The following is a 20262-nucleotide window of genomic DNA, read 5'->3' as shown; positions in this document are numbered from 1 at the left end:
CATAGTTGTTGGTGAAATGTTAGGAAATGAAAATCTCATAGACCGTGGCCAACAAGCCCGAACAATTCTTACTGCAACATTAACAGTACCAGCCATGAAAGCCTTAGGTTATATGTCTAAGTGCATTGAGTTCAGTGATGCTTACTTCCTGGTAAGCGAGTTCAAATTTGCAACCTAATAGTAAAAATTTCTTGGACTTTTGCATATTACTTATAAGGCTTATACAGAACTTATAAGAATACAAGAATCATATTTTGTGTCTTTGGAATAAATCACCAGAACTTTGCCTTCAAAGGCAATGGTCTGATCTATCTTGCCTATGATGCCATTCCAACCATTCAATAGTATTACTTTTCTAATCTCATTTGTGAGTACTAGGATGCACACAGATGTTGGAAATTGCTTTTTGTTGGTCACTGAACAGTAATTAGAATGTATATACTGCTCTCAAAAAGTACAATATAGTATGAGAATGTTGGGTTATTTCTTCTCTTCTTACATGAAAAGACTGCTTTTAAAACCTATGAACATTTACAAGCTAAATAGTGCAATGTATCCAAACTGACATATGACAGATTTATATTATTCTGCCTGCTAGAAGAAAATGTCATATATATAAAAAGGACAATACTAGTGCTCAGATAGGTAGTTTGTACAAGAAGTCATGAGTTTCCTTACCAAATTCTATACTATAACTCCACACGGTTCAGGATTTAACATCACTTGCATTTACTTGCAAATGCAGTAGAAAAGAATATGGAGTATGTAGTGGTGCGATGGATTTCCTGTGCTATAGTCAAAGAAGCATGAGTGGAAGGAAACTTGTGCAAAAGAACTTTCCCCACTCTCTCCTCCCCACAGCAGGCCCTGTGCCCTGCAAAACACCATATCTGGGAACTGTGGCACCCTCAGAAGCTAAGAAGCATGCGGGGAGGGGGCGGACTGCAGCTTCACTCACTCAAGATGCCTCTTGTCCTACTTGGCAGATCTCTCCCTCCACTTTGTGCCATAACCTGTCCTATTTCCAAGGATTCTCTGACACTTAAGAGAGGGTCATGGGGGAGGGCAGCATGAGAGGCTACAGTAAAGAGCAGGACAGGAAAGTCCTGCTCTGTGAGCTTCCTTCTGTTCCCACATCTTTGGATGCAATTTTCTATATTTTCTAGGGTAACACAGGAACCATTCCCCACATGACACACAACAATCCTGCACCAATTCATGTGACCAAGCCATTTGGTACTCACATCATCTTAATTGTCCTGAAGTACTCACCTGAGGAAGTTTTTTATCTTCGTCGGACAAACAGTCAATTGCATTATTAAATACTTCTTCAACCATCCTTTTTTCCTCATCTGTAAAGAGGCACATTCATATATAAATGTTTTTCCCTACAAAAACTACTATGCTTGTGATCTAAATGATGACAAAACGCCACACTAAAGTTCTTTACAGACATACACATGCATATTTCAGAAGAACTGATGGGATTCCACAAAAGACTACTAGAATGCCTCGCACTCAGACTGGACAGTTCAGATACTGTTCTGGAAGCCCGTGAGATACCTTCACCACACCCCCATTATAGAATTGTAACTCAAGCAAGATAAAACCAGAAATGCCTTTCAGGCTCTGGAAGGCCTTCTGAGGTGCGTGGAGAACGTGTGCGGACTCCCCCGCACCTCAGAAGACATTCCAGACGTGAGCTCTGATTGCATCAGGGAGATCCTCTGAAGTCCTCCATCACAGGTTTGCGATCTGCAGTGAGTCAAATCCACAGACTGCAAACTCGAGGATGATGGTAACCGACTGTATACGTAAACAAGATCAGCAAAGAAGTCTGTTTTTGTCTGACAGAAGCCACAACAGAGGAACCATAAGAAATTTTGATACACCGCTTCTCTCTTCTGAAGCACTGCATAGTTTCATGGTAGAGCTTTTCTGGGGACTTGACAAATATAACTTCTTCACTGTGGAAAGAAGTATGCATGGGTATGCAGAACTGGAGTATTTAGAAAGTTATGTATGCAATCACATAACCGCTTCAAATAACAAGTAACTTATTTGGATAATCAAACAAAAAGTAAAAAATTGAGAATTAAAAAAATATGCAGGTGCTGCTAAGGAAATATAAGCACTGTCTTATATTTCCCTATCAAGATGTTGGCCAGAATCCAAAGAATCATGAAACTTGTTCTGTGAGCCCCTCCAAGAGCTTTAGATTTGTTTTGCCTCAAGTAGTGGTTCTGCATGCTACATTACTCCTCCTTTAATTAATTAAGGAAAGATCCAGAAGCAATTTATGGTATGTCCAGGCAGTGGGGGGGGGGGGGGGGATCTAGTCAAAGGAAACAAAGGTCCAGAATTCTACTGGCCTAGCCAAGACACACTTGTGTGAATCTCAACAATCCTTTAGCTCCTGGCCATTGACTAAAGCATCTTAGAAGCAATGGTACAAGCTATTAGTACGCACCTGTGTTGAAGTCAAGTTTTGTCATCTGAAGGGCATAAGCTTCACAGTCTTTTTTACTGAAACTGAATATAATTACAGGTTGAAAGTTTCTTTCCATGATCATCTTTACAATCTTAAATACGTTTGATGGTCCTAGGAAGACAGCAAAGCCAGCAAGACATTAAATTTCTAGGGAGAGATAATAATCTTCGTTTTAGCTGCCAGTACTACATGATTTATTTCACAATACACGTTATAAGAAAATGTTAAACTCACCTTTTGTTCCTCCTTTTCTGCCTTTTTGGTCTCCTTTGGCCAAATCTCCTGCATCTCGAAGTACCTGCATAGCTGTATTAAAATTATCTTCCCTAAAATCACCCTGGGAGGGAGAGTGAACTTTGTTAGCATGCATGCATTTCATCTGCATATACATTACTTTCATTGCAGTTTGAATAGAACGTGGGATTTTTCATCATCATTTGTCCTTTATGCTTTTAGAGTTCCACTACCAGTAACCACAACAATGTTTGTAATGCATGCCTAAAGGTATTTGAACAACTTTTTAATGGCAATCTTTTATATATAAAATAGAAAGGTGTTGCAATTTTTATTTATGGCCCTATGCATGTCTATATCTATATAGGGCACATAGCAAGTAGAGCCACCCAAGTTAATGGCTGTGCAGCTGAACTGAATGCAGCTTCATAATTTACCAGTGCAACATCGCACCATCTCTCTCTGCTCAAAGTCTAGCTTTCCCATGAATCTACTGGCTTAATACCAGAGTTGCACTTCATTTTATTTTGCATTAAGTATGGGCAACTCCACTGTCCCTTGTGAAGCAGACCAGGCTCTGGCTTGAAAGTCTCATGTTTTTGGATGCATTTAACCTAACAACTGGCATGGCCTGAGAGCGCCGTGTACCTGTCCAAACATGGGGGGTGGGGAATAGGGACAGAGGGGGATCATCTTGTTCTTCACTTCAGACAGAAAAGTATCTAGGGCCCATCTTGTCCATTACAAACTACTTTTGACACCGAGAAAAGCTTTAAAAACAGTTTTCGATATGGCAAAAGGCTTGCTGTTCTAAGTCAAATATCCCATAAGGCAACACAGAAGCCCACAAATGCACCTGAACTAGCTCTGGATTCTGATCTGTATTCAGCTTACATCCTACACTCCAAAGTACAAGACACCATACATTCAAATAAAAAAAAATTCTTACATTTTCATCAACCACAAGGTGAAGTCCATCTCCCCCTGCTGGGAAAATATAATGCTGTAGTGGAGTGGGTCGGTAATCTGTATAAATCACATGGCAAGGCTGGCACAAAAAAAGAACATTACCATTTGTAACATCTATATATAGTGTTTCTATACACAACAGAGTGTCTCCAATTCTTAGTTCATTAATCTTCATAAGAACCTGAGTAATACATCAAGACAGTGAACCCAATTAAAGAGGTGAATGGCACAGAATTTGTTGTAGTCTACAATTAATGAGATATTACTATTTCGAGCCTGACAACCCAGGCAACCCTAGACAGTTCAGTCAGAATCCTACACACAGGAATAAGCCCTGTTGAACTCAAAAGCTATGCAAAGCAAAATTATGTGTTCAAATGTTCTGTGTTTTTTAGTGTAGCAACAGAACATTATGCAAAAATCATGATATATGTGCTATTATAATATACCAAGTCAGATAAAATCTCCAGCTATCCCAGCATTGACTGGCAGCAGCTCTTCGGAATGTCAGGTAGAGACCTTTGCAACTAACTGGCTGAACACTGAACCATTCAAAGCCTGTGCAGTACTACAGGGCAATGGCCACCTTCCAAGTCTGTTGCTCACAGCAGCCCTGGGATGTTGCACCAGTAAGCTGATTAGAGTGGCATCACTATGCAAGGAATCCCACAAGTCACAGCAACATGTTAGGTTTCACTTATACATAACGTGAGAATACCGTGGAAATAAGCAGCAACTTCTGAGACATTACTCCCTAGTCATCCTAGCTTTCTAGTCTGGCATGATCTCAAGAGGTATTTCACAATCAATGTCTGACAATGAACAACAAATGTACCTGTTTGTGAAGATGGCAGATCCATTCAGCAAACTGGCGAGCATTTGGAATAGTAGCAGAAAGAAACACATAGTGAACATTGTCTGGGAGTAAAATAATGGTTTCTTCCCATACCACACCACGTTCTAGAAACAGAAAATTCACAGGTCAAGTTATAAGGTACTGTCTCTTTATTTCACTGTCGGCTCAGAGATGAAGCTTTTCATAAAACTACCTACATTTTCTGTGGTATACGAGGCTTTTCAAAATCATTTTCCACAACTTACAACAATAAATATAATTCATTAGCACTAATTTTGAACTACAAAGACCACTAATGGTAATGATCTATGGAATTGAAGTCAACGATGAAACAGTAATTCCTAAAGTTAACCTTAAGCAAACAACAGGTCTAAGTACTAGAATCAAACGAGACACCTCCATTACATCATATTTCTCATTTCTTTATACTGCATCTTTCTTTCACTAGGAGTTCCAAAGTGGATTTCTGTATGCATATAATAGCAAATAACCAATACCTGCATCTCTCATGTAATGGATTTCATCAAATATAACCCAAGCAACTTCCCTCATGACTTCAGAACCTCTATATAGCATACTTCGTAAAATCTGAAAAAGAAATGTATATTAGGTATGTATTAAAATGTTAATTGGAACAGAAGTCTCTCAGTGTCAGGAAAGTCAGAGCTGTAGTTCACTCCAAACCCTTGAGAACTGAAACTCCTTTTCATAAACGACTATATTTTATGTCCAAACCTGATTATAACAAAACACTACAGATATTCAAAAGAAACCATCCCCTTTTTGATTTAAATGTCCAAGTGAAATTTCACAGGCTTCTACTAGTAGTGAATAAAAGCCACTATACTGTAACATGGTGGCTCGCGGTGATGATTTGCAAAGCACTTCATTGATCAGACCCAATGTGACTTGGACTCCACATCAGGAATATCTAATAATGTCCCTTTAGCACTTACCTGTTCTATCACTTGGGATTCTTTTCAGCTTATAGAGCTTGAGGATGTGGGCAGGATTCTTTGGAATGTAAGATTGCCTGCTTGACCTCTGCCTGATGCGGCTCATTAGATCTGCCTGGGAGGGTGGCTGAGTGGACAATGATGAATTCATCTTTAAGGGAGGGGATGGTGCCACTGGCACTGAAAGAGATGGCAGTTCATTCCCTTCCAAAGAAACCTTCCCTGGGCCCTACCTTTTTGGATAGTTTCTGGTCAGTCTCAAATATCTCATTTTTGGGCAAGGTGATTGAGCAGTTGGTGGTGTCCCAGCTCCCGAATGACTTGGAAGAAGCTGGTTACCTGAATTCATTTCAGTCTGACTTCAGGCCAGGGTCCAGTCTGCCTTGGTTGCATTGAGTGATGACCTGCATCAGGGACAGGTAAGGGGGAGTGCATCCCTGTTGATTCTGCTATTCATCTCAGCAGCCTTTGACATCACTGACCACTGTGTTCTTCTGGGTCAGTTACCTGAGCTGGGACTTGCAAGCACCATTTTGGAGTGATTCTGCTCATTCCAGGCCATCAGATCCCAGAAGGTGGTGCTGGGGCATTTCTGCTTGGCACTTTGGCCCTTGAGGTGTGGGGTGCCACAGGGCTGGATTTTATCCCCCATGCTACATTTATATGAAGCTGCTGGGAGAGGTCATCCAAAGATCTGGGGTAGGAGCCATCAATACACTGATGACACCTAACTCTTTCTCTCCTTTCCACCTGATTCCAATGGGTCCTGGAATCGCTGTTGAGGTCCTGGATTGCTGTGCCTGGAGCTGAATGTGGGCAAACAACATGAAACTAAATCCTGATAAAAGGTTCTCCTGGTCTGGAAATCCTCGATGCAGGTATTGTTTTTAAATGTTGTTAGCCCCTTTGGGTACCAGGAGAGAAGCAGGGTATAAATTCAGTAGATAAACTTAAGATTACAGAATAAGGACTGCTAAAATATAAGTTCTTCACGTGATCTTTAAAGCTATGATCCCACACTCACCCACCCTACAATTACCACTTAAATAAATGGGACTTCTGAGCACACATGCATAGAATTGTGCTTGTAAATTAATTTGCTAAGTCTGCCTTAACATACTTTGAATATCATCCAGCACAACCAATGAGAGTTAGGGTAGGATAATGAATAGCCATACCTCTGTTGTCATTACAAGGCAAGACGCTGTAGGATTGATCGTGACATCTCCAGTCATCAAACCAACATCCTGAAATTCTTCATACATCTCACGATATTTCTGGTTACTTAGAGCTTTAATAGGACTGGTAAATATCACCCTCTGTTTTTCTTTCAAAGCCAAGGCAATGGCATACCTGAAGTGTATGTCCAATGGAGTATATGTTATAATCAAATATATTTTGCAGTGTCTTACATTTTTACAACATCCACCAAAAACTTTGTCTAGGGCAGCATTTCCCAACCAGTGGTTTGGGTACCACTGGTGGTACACATGGGACCCCTGGACACCTGCTGCCCATCAACGAGACCAGCAACATGATGCATCAAACAGAGGTAGGAGGCTTGGCTAAACAGGCAGAGCTCCAAAACATGCTTTTCTACACTTGAAAAAGCCCTCCCATCCACCCTGAGCCTCTTACTGGTGTTTGTTGCATCATATCTGGCCTCCCAACCTGGAAGTAATGGGTGATGACGTAATTACCATCTAACATAAGAACAGCCCCGCTGGATCAGGCCACAGGCCCAACTAATCCAGCTTCCTGTATCTCACAGTGGCCCACCAAATGCCCCAGGAAGCACACAAGACATGACCTACATCCTGGTGCCCTCCCTTGCATCTGGCATTCTGACGTAGCCCATTTCAAAAACCAGGAGGTTGCAAATACCCATTATGGCTTGTAACCCATAATAGATTTTTCCTCCAGAAACTTGTCCAATCCCCTTTTAGAGGCATCTAGGCCAGATGCCATCACCACATGCTGTGGCAAGGAGTTCCACAGACCAACTACATGCTGAGTAAAGAAATATTTTATTTTGGCTGTCCTAACTCTCCCAACACTCAATTTTAATGGATGTCCCCTGGTTCTAGTGTTGTGTGAGAGGGTACATCTACTTCCAGTACTACTTCCAACAGGCGGACCTTGCAAAGTGGCACAGTGGAGGACAAACACTGAGAAACACTGATCTAGGAGCTTCATTATATACAGTTTTTCATTCTGCATTTACAAGCTGAAATCCAGGAAACACTAGACCAAATGACAGCAGAATAAGTGCATCACATAAGCTCAAGTCACTTGAATTCTGTGTTACCCTATTTCCATTTGGTGTTGAAATTCAGTTTTTGCCACTTGCTAGAAACTTTCACCAACTGTCAGTCACAGCTTGAGAACAGATTTTATAGCACTATGAAGTTAAGCCATTTCTGCCCAATGTTGCATATATGCAACATTGATAAAATGTGTAAACTGGTGGGCTGGACAGAAACAGGTTAGATAAAGGACATCTCAACAGTATATAATAGGCTACAGATATGATTTCTCCTAATTTTACATGATGGTCTCAAAAAAGCAAGACAAGATGTAAAACTGAAGCACCAACATCCAAATGTTGCATATAAGCACACAACATAAGGACAACATCAGAAGAGACTGCACTTTTTTTTTTTTCAAGAAATGAGACCTCTTGGTCCCTTGCCAAAATGTGATACGGCAATCAGGCAAAAAAATTTTCTTAAATATTTACTACTACAGTATATACTTGAAATTACTAGATAATATGAACATCAATGTAATGTGTTCCCAATATTAAGTATATCTTATATGGAATATTTTGATTTATTTTTGCATGCTGAAAATGGTGCTATTTACTGAGAATTATGCTAACTCTGAATAGCACATTTCCAGAGCAGAAACTTTGGAGAAAAAAACAAACAAACCCACTCACTGGAAAAAGCAAGTAGATGAGAGAGAAAAGAACTGCCTTTAAGCAACATTTCTTAACAAACGGCAAATACAAATCCAAAGATCACACAGGTTCCTGGAGGTTATTTTATTTTTTGTCATAAGCATCAGATCAGTGTTCACTAAGGGCCCAATCCTATCCAACTTTCCAGCACCAGTGCAGCCAAAATGCAGCCCTGAGGTAAGGGAAAAATGTTCCCATACCCTGAGGACGCCTCTGTGACTGCTTCCGCACCATAGGATGCAGTGCACGCCCCACTGGCACAGCTACACCAGTCCTGGAAAATTGGATAGGATTGGGCCCTTAATTAGGCTTGCAAAACAGGCACATTATCACATTTATTGTTTAGTACATCACAGAATTACTCACTCTGCACACACTGTTTTCCCTGCTGATGTATGAGCAGACACTAAAACTGACTGATTGTTATCCACGCACAGGATAGCTTCTCTTTGGAATGCATCAAGGATGAATGGATATTCCTGAAAAGAACACACTTTACTATGCATACTTTATAGTTGTCAATTTTCTGAGCAGAACATGAAAATAAAAGTTTCACATTAAGTTCCACTTTATACTGTTTTTCTAACAGCAAATCAGCATTTATTGATTATGCTGCTGCCATTATTCTTCCTCCTCAAACCAAGGTTTGAAGCTTCTACTGTTTGTATTTGTTCTGTTAGTTGTCTGAATTTTACAAATAAATGACAATATAAACATAGTAGCAATCTTTCCCGATATCACAGTTTTATCATATATTGTTTTAGAATTTAGAGGAACTGAGAATAAACCAGGCCAACTTCTATATCTATTATGAGATGAGGCCCCATTTATGCTTTTTAAAGATATTTTGAATATGTATCTCACTTCTAGATGTGAGAAATCTATGGCAAAAATGAAAAACTACTAAAAGTCATAAACAATGCACACTCTTGATATTAGCCATTAGAAATTGGTATATTTCTACAGGCTATTTGGTCTAAGCACAACATCCTGGGCAAGGATTAATCATTTCCTTAACATCATCACACTGGTATTTCCCCAATTTTCTTTCTAAAAATGGTTTTAATGGGATTCTCAGTACATACAGATATTAAACACAAACATAAAAAAACAATAGTTCACTAGCAAAAAAAATATTGTAATCAATACACTGGCAATTAACATCAAAATATTCACTTAAGGCCCAGCTTTCTTCAATGACCTACCTGTCAACCAGAAATGGGCCTTCCAATCATATCAAACAAAGGAATGACCGGGTCTGCTTTAGATCAAATCATAGTAAGGTGCCAGAAAGAATCATGGCTTATTGCAGGTTTCAAATCATATAAAAACCAGAGATGTTTAAGAAGAAATAATCCACGCAGAAACTTTTGAACAAAGTTATGTTAAAAGTTTACCTGCTCTGTCCTTTATTTGTCCTATCTAAACCATCCCATTTTTTTCTTTGTTATTCACTATGAAATTAAAAGAGTGTCAGATAACTAACCTTTGCAGCTTTTCCAGTTCTTGGCTTTAGGGCTATAAAGTCGTCATCTGCTGGAAGAGCAACCTAACAAAAACATTATTTAGTTTTAATGCCTTTTTACCTTTCTTGGTTGCAACACTTCAAGCCATCATCCTGCCAGAATGTCCAAAAAAAACCCTATTAATATTAACTATTACAAAAAAAATGAAGAACTGGATAACACTGTCAAGGAGGATCCAGGAAAGGATTCTACATTCTCTCTCTGTGACATAATTATTTTTAACAGAAATGCAGTACTTACTCTCCTTTAAATCCATCCCTTCAAAATTTCATGAATTAATAAATCCTACCACTAGCAATTAATTCAATCTAATATTCAGTGTAATTAAATTTTTTCCACCTTAACTGATCATTATTCTGGAACAGAATGTTTTGAGTAAGGTGATAAATAAAATACTGTCCCATAACTACCTCCGACTCTAGCTCTGCAGCTAGTCCCAGCTTAAAAGAAACAACTCAGCCTCTTTTTTCTAGGACTGGGATCTGTAATAGCCCCTTGTGCATCACTCATGCACCAGGTACCTTCTGTGAGGAAGAGGAAGCAGAAAAACAGGTGACATTCCAAAAGCTGAAATTCTAAATTCAGTAAAAATGATCCCACTGCTTAACCAGTGTAAGCAAATGAGTGCAAGGATCATTTTCATTAACACATTTTTGCCCCGCCCACAGGTGTACACATTTGGTTCCTGTTGCATATATGCAACTTTGGGCAGAAATGGCTTGATTTTTTAAAAAATGAGAAAAAGTTGGACAGCTCTGGTAAACTTTGCTGATTGCTAAACATGCAAGCCCCATGACAGTAAGTATGGCGAAATATCTTGTTACATGGACTTCCACAATCTCCCTATACATAACTTACTATCAGCCAGGAAATACAAGGCAGGGCAAGAATAAGTAAATGTAAGAGTAGGGCTACAGACAGTGAGGTGACTTCTCTGGTTCAAATCTCACATCTGCCAGAGAAACTAGGAAGCTTTGGGCAAGCTGCTCTCCCTCAACTTCAGCTCTCCAGTTGCAAAATGGGGATAAAACTTATAGGGTTGTTGTAAAAACAACATCAAGATAATGTGTGAAATGCTTCACACAGAGTAATTATATTACTGCATCCTCATGCTAGTAGTAGACAACAAAAGATAATTCCTTTTGGCACTCACCTCATGTGTACATCCTTCAATAGTTTCAACAGCTTGCACCTTTACTTTTGGCATCAGGTCTGCCAAACTGAAAAACGAATGAGTGAATTAATACAAAAAGTGAATTAATACAAACAATGAATGCAATGCATGAATGCAACTGGTTTATCAGTTAAATGTTACAATGATAGCCTGTTGCAAGATTTCAAACCTATGATGCTTTCCAATAATATCGCTAAGTACACTAATTAAATATTTCCAGACCGTACACCACTACTAGAATTGAGGAACCAGTTTACAAACACTCCATGGCAATCTGACACTCACTTTTTTCACCTGGAGCAAATAATGATTGACCCAGATAAGAAACAGCATGGAAAACTACATCTATACACCATATATACTGCATATTCCTGTCAATCATTGTCAATGATAAGCTATCATTATAGTGTCAATCACTATACACCTGATTGATTCCTGTCAAACCGCTTCCCAGAATCATTAGCGTTATTCCAAGTGCGTATGCTAGCCCTTTAAAATGTGGAGAGGAATCCCAAAAAGCCCCAAGGAAACAGCACAGAGTTTTGGAGACTGAATGGACACAAAGCTAAAGATTGAAAGCTGAGATTTAACCAGGTATGCTCATCTTATATTCTTAAATAATTATTGGCTGGCTACACATTGTTCCATGCAATATTTACAAAATAAGATTTACAAGATGTTTGTTCCCTTAAAAACCAAGAGGACATTCACTCTTAGTTTTGCATAACAAGGCACTAGCAGAGCTCTGCAGCATGCAAAGCTAATGGCACAGCACTATTTCCCTGCTTCATATTCAAAGGCTATATGGGTGTTAACCTATTTTTTAAAATAATTAAAGTAGTTAAGAACAGTTTCAAAGCTGTATGGGCACTTGGAAGGTAGAATAGGGGTGAAAATTGGGTCTCATTGGGGATGTCATTACTGACACCAACAGACACCTGTGACAATTGCACAAACTTGTTAAATCAAATCCACGGACTTGTTATCTTCGGATTTTTCTCAACCCGAATGGGATGGGGGTACTGAATGTCACACACTGCCCTGCACTGGCATCTCACTCTGTTTCCAGGCAGCCCAAAACACTGCAAAGGCTCCGCCTCACCCAGGCAGGGAAACAGCCCTGGAAGAGGTTCCCCTTGCAAGGAACAGTAACATTCCTGGAGACCCTGAGCCAGCAAAGAGGCTGAAGAGGGGAAGGGAGGGCAGAAAACCTCTGTAGCCAGAACACATGCAGCAAGGTGGAGCGCGCGCGCGTGTGTGTGTGCGTGTGTGTGTGTGTGTGTGTGTGTGTGTGTGTGTGCGCGCGCGCTCTCTCTCTCTCTCTCTCCCTCTCACACACACACAGGTGTGGTGGCAACAGACAGGATTGCTTTAAAAAACCCAGGGAGTGTTTGCTTAAAAGTTCAGGACAGCTGGCAGCAGGGAGGGCTGAGTTTGGAGGGGAGGGGATTGATAACAGCTGCCTTAGTTTCCTTCCATCTGGAAGTGTCAGGCTGCAGTGTATTTGCATAACTCTATGGAATTTAGCACAACACGTTTTTGTTAATCACACCAAGTCATGGAATGAAACTAACGTGGAAAAATAGGCTGCACCTGTATTACAGTAGAACTTGTTGCATTTCTGAAGAGCAACAGATTGTGAGAGAGTTGTCTTCGCACAAGTGTGCAGTACTCTTGTGCAGCCCCTGTTCACTTAAATGAACCTTGTATAAGAGTTTTTTGGGTTAGTTCATTAGTATTCCCATTGGATGCTACAAAATTATTTAAAACTCAATTAAATTCTTAAAAGATTCAAATTGCCACTGACCACAGCACTACAGAAAAACACGCACAAGAACATGAATCATCATATTCAATAAAACATCAAACAAGACTTCAAACACAAGAACTTTCAAGCCCTAAACTAGAATTCCAAGCTACCTCTATGTCGATCAAAATGTATCCTTAAAGTTATTCACCTAGATAAGTCTTAACTGGACAAAATTGAGATGTTTCATAAGATTATTGATGGCCATGTGTTCCACACTGTCACTTGACCTCACTCAACAAAGCAGCAGAATGCTGCCCCTGGTGAAGAAGACAAGTGAACCTCAGATTTCTGCTCTATCTTAGAACTGTAGTAATTCCCCCACAAAGATCCTTACTAAGCCCCAAAGTGTGGAAGAAGGCTGTGGTTGCATGATGTTGTTTTATCAAGGCATCTAGAACACTTTTGCCATGCAGGATCAAACAATCAAGTCCCATGCCTCCCTTTCCTGTTCTTGAGTAGGAAGTGAAGTACAGGAGTTGATGCAGAGCACCACAAATAAGCACTCCCTCCCAGCATTTCCCCTTGCTATTCAACAAAAAAGGAAGACACAGTGGTGTGTGTCTGTGTGTGTGTGTGGGGGGGGGGGGCTGCTGGCTTCCACAGCACTTCTAAGCACTGTGATTGAATAACAGACAAACAAGCCCAACTCCTACAAATTTCCCCTTGCAGCTCTTGAGCATACATATGGCTACTACTGGGCTGTGACACTCACAAGCACCATGACTAGGTAGCATCTAAGCCAACACATCCTTACATACCATCTATTCCTGCTTAAGAGCAGGAAGAAGAAACAGTAGTGGGGTTGTTGGTTGGTTGGTTAACTGGGCAGCTGCAAGGTTGAGGCACTATGGAGAACTGCAACCAAACCCCCACCCCAGTGCATGGAGGGGATGCATGGGGTGAGGAAGGCGATCACCATTTGCCTCAGAATACAAGGCCAAAACAAGTACCACTGTGGACCTCTGTTTATGGCAAGCTGCTGTGGTATGTGGATGAGTCTACAAAACTCATCTAACAGCAAAATACCTTTTATTGTAGTTTTCTTTCTCCCATTTACCGCACAAGCACCATTAATGCCTCAAGAAACAAAAATACAAATTGCTCTCTTTGTAACCATTTCTTAGCACCAGATAAAAAATGTATTCTTACTTGAGCTCTTCTGCAGTGAAATCTTCCAACTTGGGCTTCTTCCCAAAGACTGTAACATCTGCACTGTCAATCTCTGCATCTCTCCTAGCTTTTGATGGGAGTTTAGCAGAAGCCGTAGATTTGCCATTTGCTCGTTTCCTGAAATATAAATATGACCAGAAATCATAGTAAATACTCAGAAACCATATGCTAAAGCTCTAAAGGTACTGAAATACGTCACAGAACACAACATTCTTTACGCTTACAGTGACATGTCGGTCAGAGTTAAACAACCAGCGATACACTGTTTTGTATGCAGAAAATCTCAGATTTGATCTCTGGCATGATCTCTGCATAGAGAAGGGAAAGATCTCCATCTGAAACCTGGGAGCACCATTGCCAATCAGTGCACACCAGTGTTTCTCAACACTAGTCCTCCACTATACATGGTCCACCTATTTGAAGTACTACTGGAACTAACTGGTGATGGTGTCATAGCCAGTTACTTTGGGTTGGGAGGCCAGATGCAAAGCAACAAACCCTAGCAAAATACTCAGGGTGAACAGGAGGGCTTATTTAGGTGTGGGAGAGTATGCTTTGGAGCTGTGCCCACTGAGCCAAGCCTCCTGCCACTGTTTGATGTGTCACGTTCCTGGTCCCACTGCTGTGTGGCAGGTGTCTAGGAGTCCCAAAAGTACCACCAGACACCTCAAGTACCACTGATGGTACCCATACCACTGGTTGAGAAACACTGGTGTACACAATTCTGAGCCAGTTGGACTGAAGATATCACCAAATGTTCACAGAAAATCACAGCTGTCTAGAAACAGGAATAGCAGAAAGTTAATTCTCAGGAGAACACTTACTGCCACCTAGGACCAGGATAAAACCTTAAGCCAGAACCTGACAATTGTTCCATCCTGACAATCAAGAAGGCTTTACACAGGGTTCCCAGGCAGCCCCTCAGTCAGGCACTGAACATAAGAACATAAGAACAGCCCCACTGGATCAGGCCATAGGCCCATCTAGTCCAGCTTCCTGTATCTCACAGCAGCCCACCAAATGCCCCAGGGAGCACACCAGATAACAAGAGACCTCATCCTGGTGCCCTCCCTTGCATCTGGCATTCTGACATAACCCATTTCTAAAATCAGGAGGTTGCACATACACATCATGGCTTGTACCCCATAATGGATTTTTCCTCCAGAAACTTGTCCAATCCCCTTTTAAAGGCTTCTAGGCTAGACGCCAGCACCACATGCTGTGACAAGGAGTTCCACAGACCAACCACACTGACCAGGTCTAGATCTGAGTAGCTTCAACCAGGTGGCTGCTGGATGCTGCAATCCTATCCACTTACACATTGACTATAATAAAATTTGCTTCTGAGTAAAAAGACAGAGGATGGGCTCTGAGGCTGCAGTCCCATCCACACTGCCCTGGGAGGAAGTCCCACTGACTGTCCTGGGACTAGCTTCTGAGTGGACAGGCACAGGCTGGGCTCTGAGGCTGCAGTCCCGTCCTCACTGCCCTGGGAGGAAGCCCCACTGACTCTCAGGGGACTGGCTTCTGAGTGGACAGGCACAGGCTGGGCTCTGAGGCTGCAGTCCCGCCCACACTGCCCTGGAAGGAAGCCCCACTGACTCTCATGGGACGGGAACGGGAACGGGGACCAGCAGAGGGAGCTCGGCCGCCCTCAGTCCACTCCCCCTCCCGCCTCCTGCGCTCACAGGCAGCTCACCCAGCCCTGCCCTCCACCACGGCTGGTGCCGCCTTCGCTTTCTGAGAGCCCGACGAGGCGGCGGAGTCTTCCTCGAACACGCTGAAAAGCTCGTCGCCGAAGGCGTCCGCCATCTTCCTTGGTCTCTCACGCCGGCCCTCCCAGCACGCAACGCGCGTTGAAAGCGAGTGGGACGGCTGGAGCGACACATGTAGGACTTCCGGTAAGAACCGGAAGTGCTCCTGGCAATGGTTTTTCTCCTTGAGGGAAAGAACAAAGCCATCCCATACCATAGAGGTGCCTAGATGGTCTCCATACCAGTGCTTGGTTCCCAAACCATTTAGCACCAGGGCCCACTCTTTAAAATGACACTCTGTTGGGACTCACCTAGGTTAACTACAGTGTAAAAAGGAGGGCTATAAGTAATAACAACCAGAAAAAGACCCTCAAACACTTATCTCCCTTTATTGACACATCCTTGCAAACCGCAGGAGCTGAGCAGTTTGGTGGCACTCTGCAGGGCAGTTTGGTGGCTGCCTTGCAAACTGCAGGAGCTGATCTATTTGCAGGGTAATCAGCAGCTACAGTATCTGGATTTTCCAATACCCTCAGGACTTTTTGTTTTGTTTTGTTTCCTGGATGAGATTATTCTGTCATAGCAAATAGAAATTTGAGTTTTTAATACAATTAAAAATGGTTGAGCTGATGGTGCCTTAAGCTCATTGGTGGCTTGATGGGCTGAAGGCTGTAGGGGGAGGCAGTGGGCAGACACTGGGTATAGGACATCCCTTGTCAGTTTTCTGGTCTTCTCTAACTTTGTGCTCAGAGCCCAATTCTATGCATATCTATTCAGAAGTGAGCCCCATTATACTCAATGGGGCTTACTCCCAGGTGGGTAGGATCGTGGCCTCAGTTGACCTGTCTGTTAGAGGCTCTGTTCCAAGCAGACATGCATAGAATTGAACTGGAAGAAAACAGACAGATCTGTGGAAAAGTTTAAAAGCTGGCATTCCAAGGAAGAAACTGTAAATGTCAGAGTCCTGACTTCATTGAGGCGTGGTATGATGGTCATAACTCAACAGGACTTCAGAGCAAACATGCATAAGTTTGTGCTATAAGTAAAATAGGCAAAGTAAAATGTTTGCCTGCCCCCTTTTTTGAGGCCATGATTATTTAAAAGTACTGCAACAGCAGCTTCTAATCCTTGTCTTTATCTGATTTTAAAAAAAATGGTTTCATGCCAGTTATTCCAATTTATTTGCTCAGTTTCTCCCCTGCACCAAGGATTCTATAAAATATGATCAGAAATCTACAATGTAATATATATATATTATATATATATATATATTGGCAACCTTCAGTCTCGAAAGACTATGGTATCGCGCTCTGAAAGGTGGTTATGGCACAGCGTCTAGTGTGGCTGAAAAGGCCAATCCGGGAGTGACAATCCCTTCCACACCGGGAGCAAGTGCAGTCTGTCCCTGGTCTGTCTCCCTGGCTATGGGCCTTCCTTCTTTGCCTCTTAGCCTCAGACTGTTGGCAAAGTGTCTCTTCAAACTGGGAAAGGCCATGCTGCACAGCCTGCCTCCAAGCAGGCCGCTCAGAGGCCAGGGTTTCCCACTTGTTGAGGTCCATCCCTAAGGCCTTCAGATCCCTCTTGCAGATGTCCTTGTATCGCAGCTGTGGTCTACCTGTAGGGCGCTTTCCTTGCACGAGTTCTCCATAGAGGAGATCCTTTGGGATCCGGCCATCATCCATTCTCACGACATGACCAAGCCAACGCAGGCGTCTCTGTTTCAGCAGTGAATACATGCTAGGGATTCCAGCACGTTCCAGGACTGTGTTGTTTGGAACTTTGTCCTGCCAGGTGATGCCGAGGATGCGTCGGAGGCAGCGCATGTGGAAAGCGCTCAGTTTCCTCTCCTGTTTAATATAGTAGTTAGAAAAAGAGCTACAGTCTTATACCTGTACACATTTTTCTGGGTGTAGATCCCACTGAACTCAATGGGATTTACTTCTGAGTAAATTAGTCTGTAATTAGACTGTGCAACTCCTTGCCACAGGATTTGGTGTTGGCACCGGGCCTAGATGCCTTTGAAAGGGGATTGGTTGATGTCTAGAGGAAAAGTCCATCACAGGTTACAAGCTGTGATGGATATATGCAACTTCTTGGTTCTAGAAGTGGGCTACCTCAGAGTGCCATGTGCAAGGGAGGGCACCAAGGATGTAGGCCTTGTGCTGTCTGGGTGCTCCCTGAGGCACCTGGTGGGCCCCTGTGGGGTGCAGGAGGCTGGACCAGACGGGCCCTGGCTGCTGCAGCAGGCTCTTCCTGTGTTCTTCTGTGCAGCTGTTCAGTCCTACTCAGTCGCATGATGCTCTCTCTACCCGAAGCAGTGCCACTGGTTCAGAAACACTGCTCTGTGCCTCTCACACCAAGTCCCTCAAAGGGTGAGCTGCCATGGGGTAAGGCATGTGGGGTGGAGGAACAGTGTACTGGGGCGGCACAGGGTGGACAAGAACATAAGAACAGCCCCACTGGATCAGGCCATAGGCCCATCTAGTCCAGCTTCCTGTATCTCACAGCGGCCCACTAAATGCCCCAGGGAGCACACCAGATAACAAGAGACCTCATCCTGGTGCCCTCTCTAAGGACAAGGAAGTGGAAGACTGTCCCTATAGAGCACCTTGCTGGGGAGCAGCAGCAGCAGCAGCCGCCACCCTGTTTCAGAAGAGCAAGGACTCAGTCTCCCAGAATGCACAGCGGCAGGAAGCCCCGCCCTGCCGGCCAGTGCGGGCGGAAGCGGCTGCCAATGAGGGCTCGCCCTCGTCCAATCCGCGAGCGGCCGCCTTCTGTGCCCGGATGTCTGCAGCCGGCGTGGGGGGCGGGGCTCCGCGAGGGTTGCGTGGTGGCGCGGAGCGGAGTCATGGACCGCAAGCACAAGAAATCCAAGGGCGGCAGCGGTAGCGGTAGCGGTGGGGCCGCGGGGGCCGGGATGGTCAACCCGGCGGCTGTGGCTGCGGCTCGGGCCAAGGCGGGCGGTCCTGCACCGGCCGAGTCTGGAGCCGCTGGGGAAGCCGCGGGCAAGAGACCGGCCACCTCCCGCCCCGGCGCCGCCGCCGCCGCCGCCGCCTCCTCTTCCAAGGACCCGCGTCTCAAGCAAGGTAAGGGGAGCCTCCGCAGGGCTGCCCTCGCAGGCTGGTCCGCCCCCCACGTAGCCTCCGTCTGCCGCCGCCCCGGGAGACTGCATTGGGTTGGGGCTGTGGCGTGGCAGACAGGGACCGGGTCGCGCAGTGTCAGAACCTCCGTTGCCGCCCTGACCCGCGCTGGGCTGCAACCCTCTCTGTGTCAGTCGGTTGCTCAGTTAGTAAGTCAGCCAGTCATCAATCAGTAAGTCAACCAGTTGGTCAATCAATAAATCAGTCAGTCAGTAAGTCAACCAGTTGATCAGTCAATAGATTAGTCAATATGTCAGTTGGTCGATCAATAAATCATTTGGTAAATCAATAAATAAGTCAGTCAATCTGTCAGTTAATCAATAAATCAACCAGTCGGTCAATCAATAAATCAACCAGTCGGTCAATCAATAAATCAGTCAATAAACAAAATCAGTGCTTCTCAAACTTTTTAGCACGAGATCCACTTTTTAGAATGATAATCTGTCGTACCCACCAGAAGTGATGTCATTAACCTGGGAGTTATGTCATGGTCAGAATATTTTTTAACACCCCCATATCATCAAAATCAATCAATCAAGTAAGTCAATTAAGAGTTTAGAATAAATTAAAAAACTGGCAGCCCAATCCTATCCAATTTTCCAGCACCGTTGCAACCATAATGCAGCCCCGGGAACAAATGTTTCCAAACCTTAAGGAGGCCTCTGTGACTGCAACCCCAACATAGGAAGCAGTGCTTCCCCCACAGGCACAGCAGCACCAGCACTGGAAAATTGGATAAGATTGGGCTGATAGTTATTTGATTTTTCTCTATAAACAGCATGAGCATATGAATAAAATGTATTTAAACACTGAATTAAATGAAATATGAGACTCGGGACCGGTCTACCAGCCCCCCTTCTAGCACCCTATCCACTCACTCCTTGCCCCCATCACCACCCACTCCCTTCCCCTATTATGTACTCTCACCACTGTTCACTGTAACCAAATATTCTTATTAGAGCAGAAAAAGTTACCATGAAGCCTGGCACTAGTGAAAGCAATTTTAGCACAGTTGGTAAGACCCTGAACAGGACTGGAACACAATCTCTTGGTATCTGAAGTGGTACACCAGATGTCTCCCCCTTTACCTGGTGGTATTCTAGTCCAGTGGTTTTCATCCTTTTCCAGTCCTGTAATTTGCCGCAACCTGGCAACTGAGGCTTTGTGACTCCATTGGGATCTCAATCCCAAGGTTGAAGAACACTGCTTTAAAGAGAACC

The 20262-nt window shown here is 43.3% G+C and overlaps 2 protein-coding genes across 2 annotated transcripts in view; one reads left to right on the top strand and one right to left on the bottom strand.

The window, feature by feature from the left end:
• MTREX (Mtr4 exosome RNA helicase) overlaps positions 1-15987 on the bottom strand; it is a 45631-nt gene extending 29644 nt beyond the window's left edge. The window contains exons 1-12 of the mRNA XM_066614561.1: positions 15848-15987; positions 14128-14265; positions 11148-11214; positions 9955-10017; positions 8835-8947; positions 6685-6859; positions 5048-5138; positions 4530-4654; positions 3675-3773; positions 2726-2828; positions 2471-2602; positions 1273-1352 (exon numbers count right to left, since the gene is read on the bottom strand). Of these exons, the coding sequence (XP_066470658.1) occupies positions 1273-1352; positions 2471-2602; positions 2726-2828; positions 3675-3773; positions 4530-4654; positions 5048-5138; positions 6685-6859; positions 8835-8947; positions 9955-10017; positions 11148-11214; positions 14128-14265; positions 15848-15960 (1299 nt within the window). The 5' untranslated portion in view covers positions 15961-15987. The remainder of the gene's footprint in view (positions 1-1272; positions 1353-2470; positions 2603-2725; positions 2829-3674; positions 3774-4529; positions 4655-5047; positions 5139-6684; positions 6860-8834; positions 8948-9954; positions 10018-11147; positions 11215-14127; positions 14266-15847) is intronic.
• Positions 15988-18807: 2820 nt separating this feature from the next.
• The window catches only part of DHX29 (DExH-box helicase 29), a 40698-nt gene continuing 39243 nt past the window's right edge, over positions 18808-20262 (top strand). Inside the window, exon 1 of the mRNA XM_066616197.1 lies at positions 18808-18988. Within this exon, the coding sequence (XP_066472294.1) occupies positions 18820-18988 (169 nt within the window). The 5' untranslated portion in view covers positions 18808-18819. The remainder of the gene's footprint in view (positions 18989-20262) is intronic.

The sequence above is a fragment of the Tiliqua scincoides genome, chromosome 2 (genome assembly GCF_035046505.1).
Source record: "Tiliqua scincoides isolate rTilSci1 chromosome 2, rTilSci1.hap2, whole genome shotgun sequence".
Classification (NCBI taxonomy): domain Eukaryota; kingdom Metazoa; phylum Chordata; class Lepidosauria; order Squamata; family Scincidae; genus Tiliqua; species Tiliqua scincoides.
This window is presented reverse-complemented; position numbering and strand designations above follow the sequence as displayed.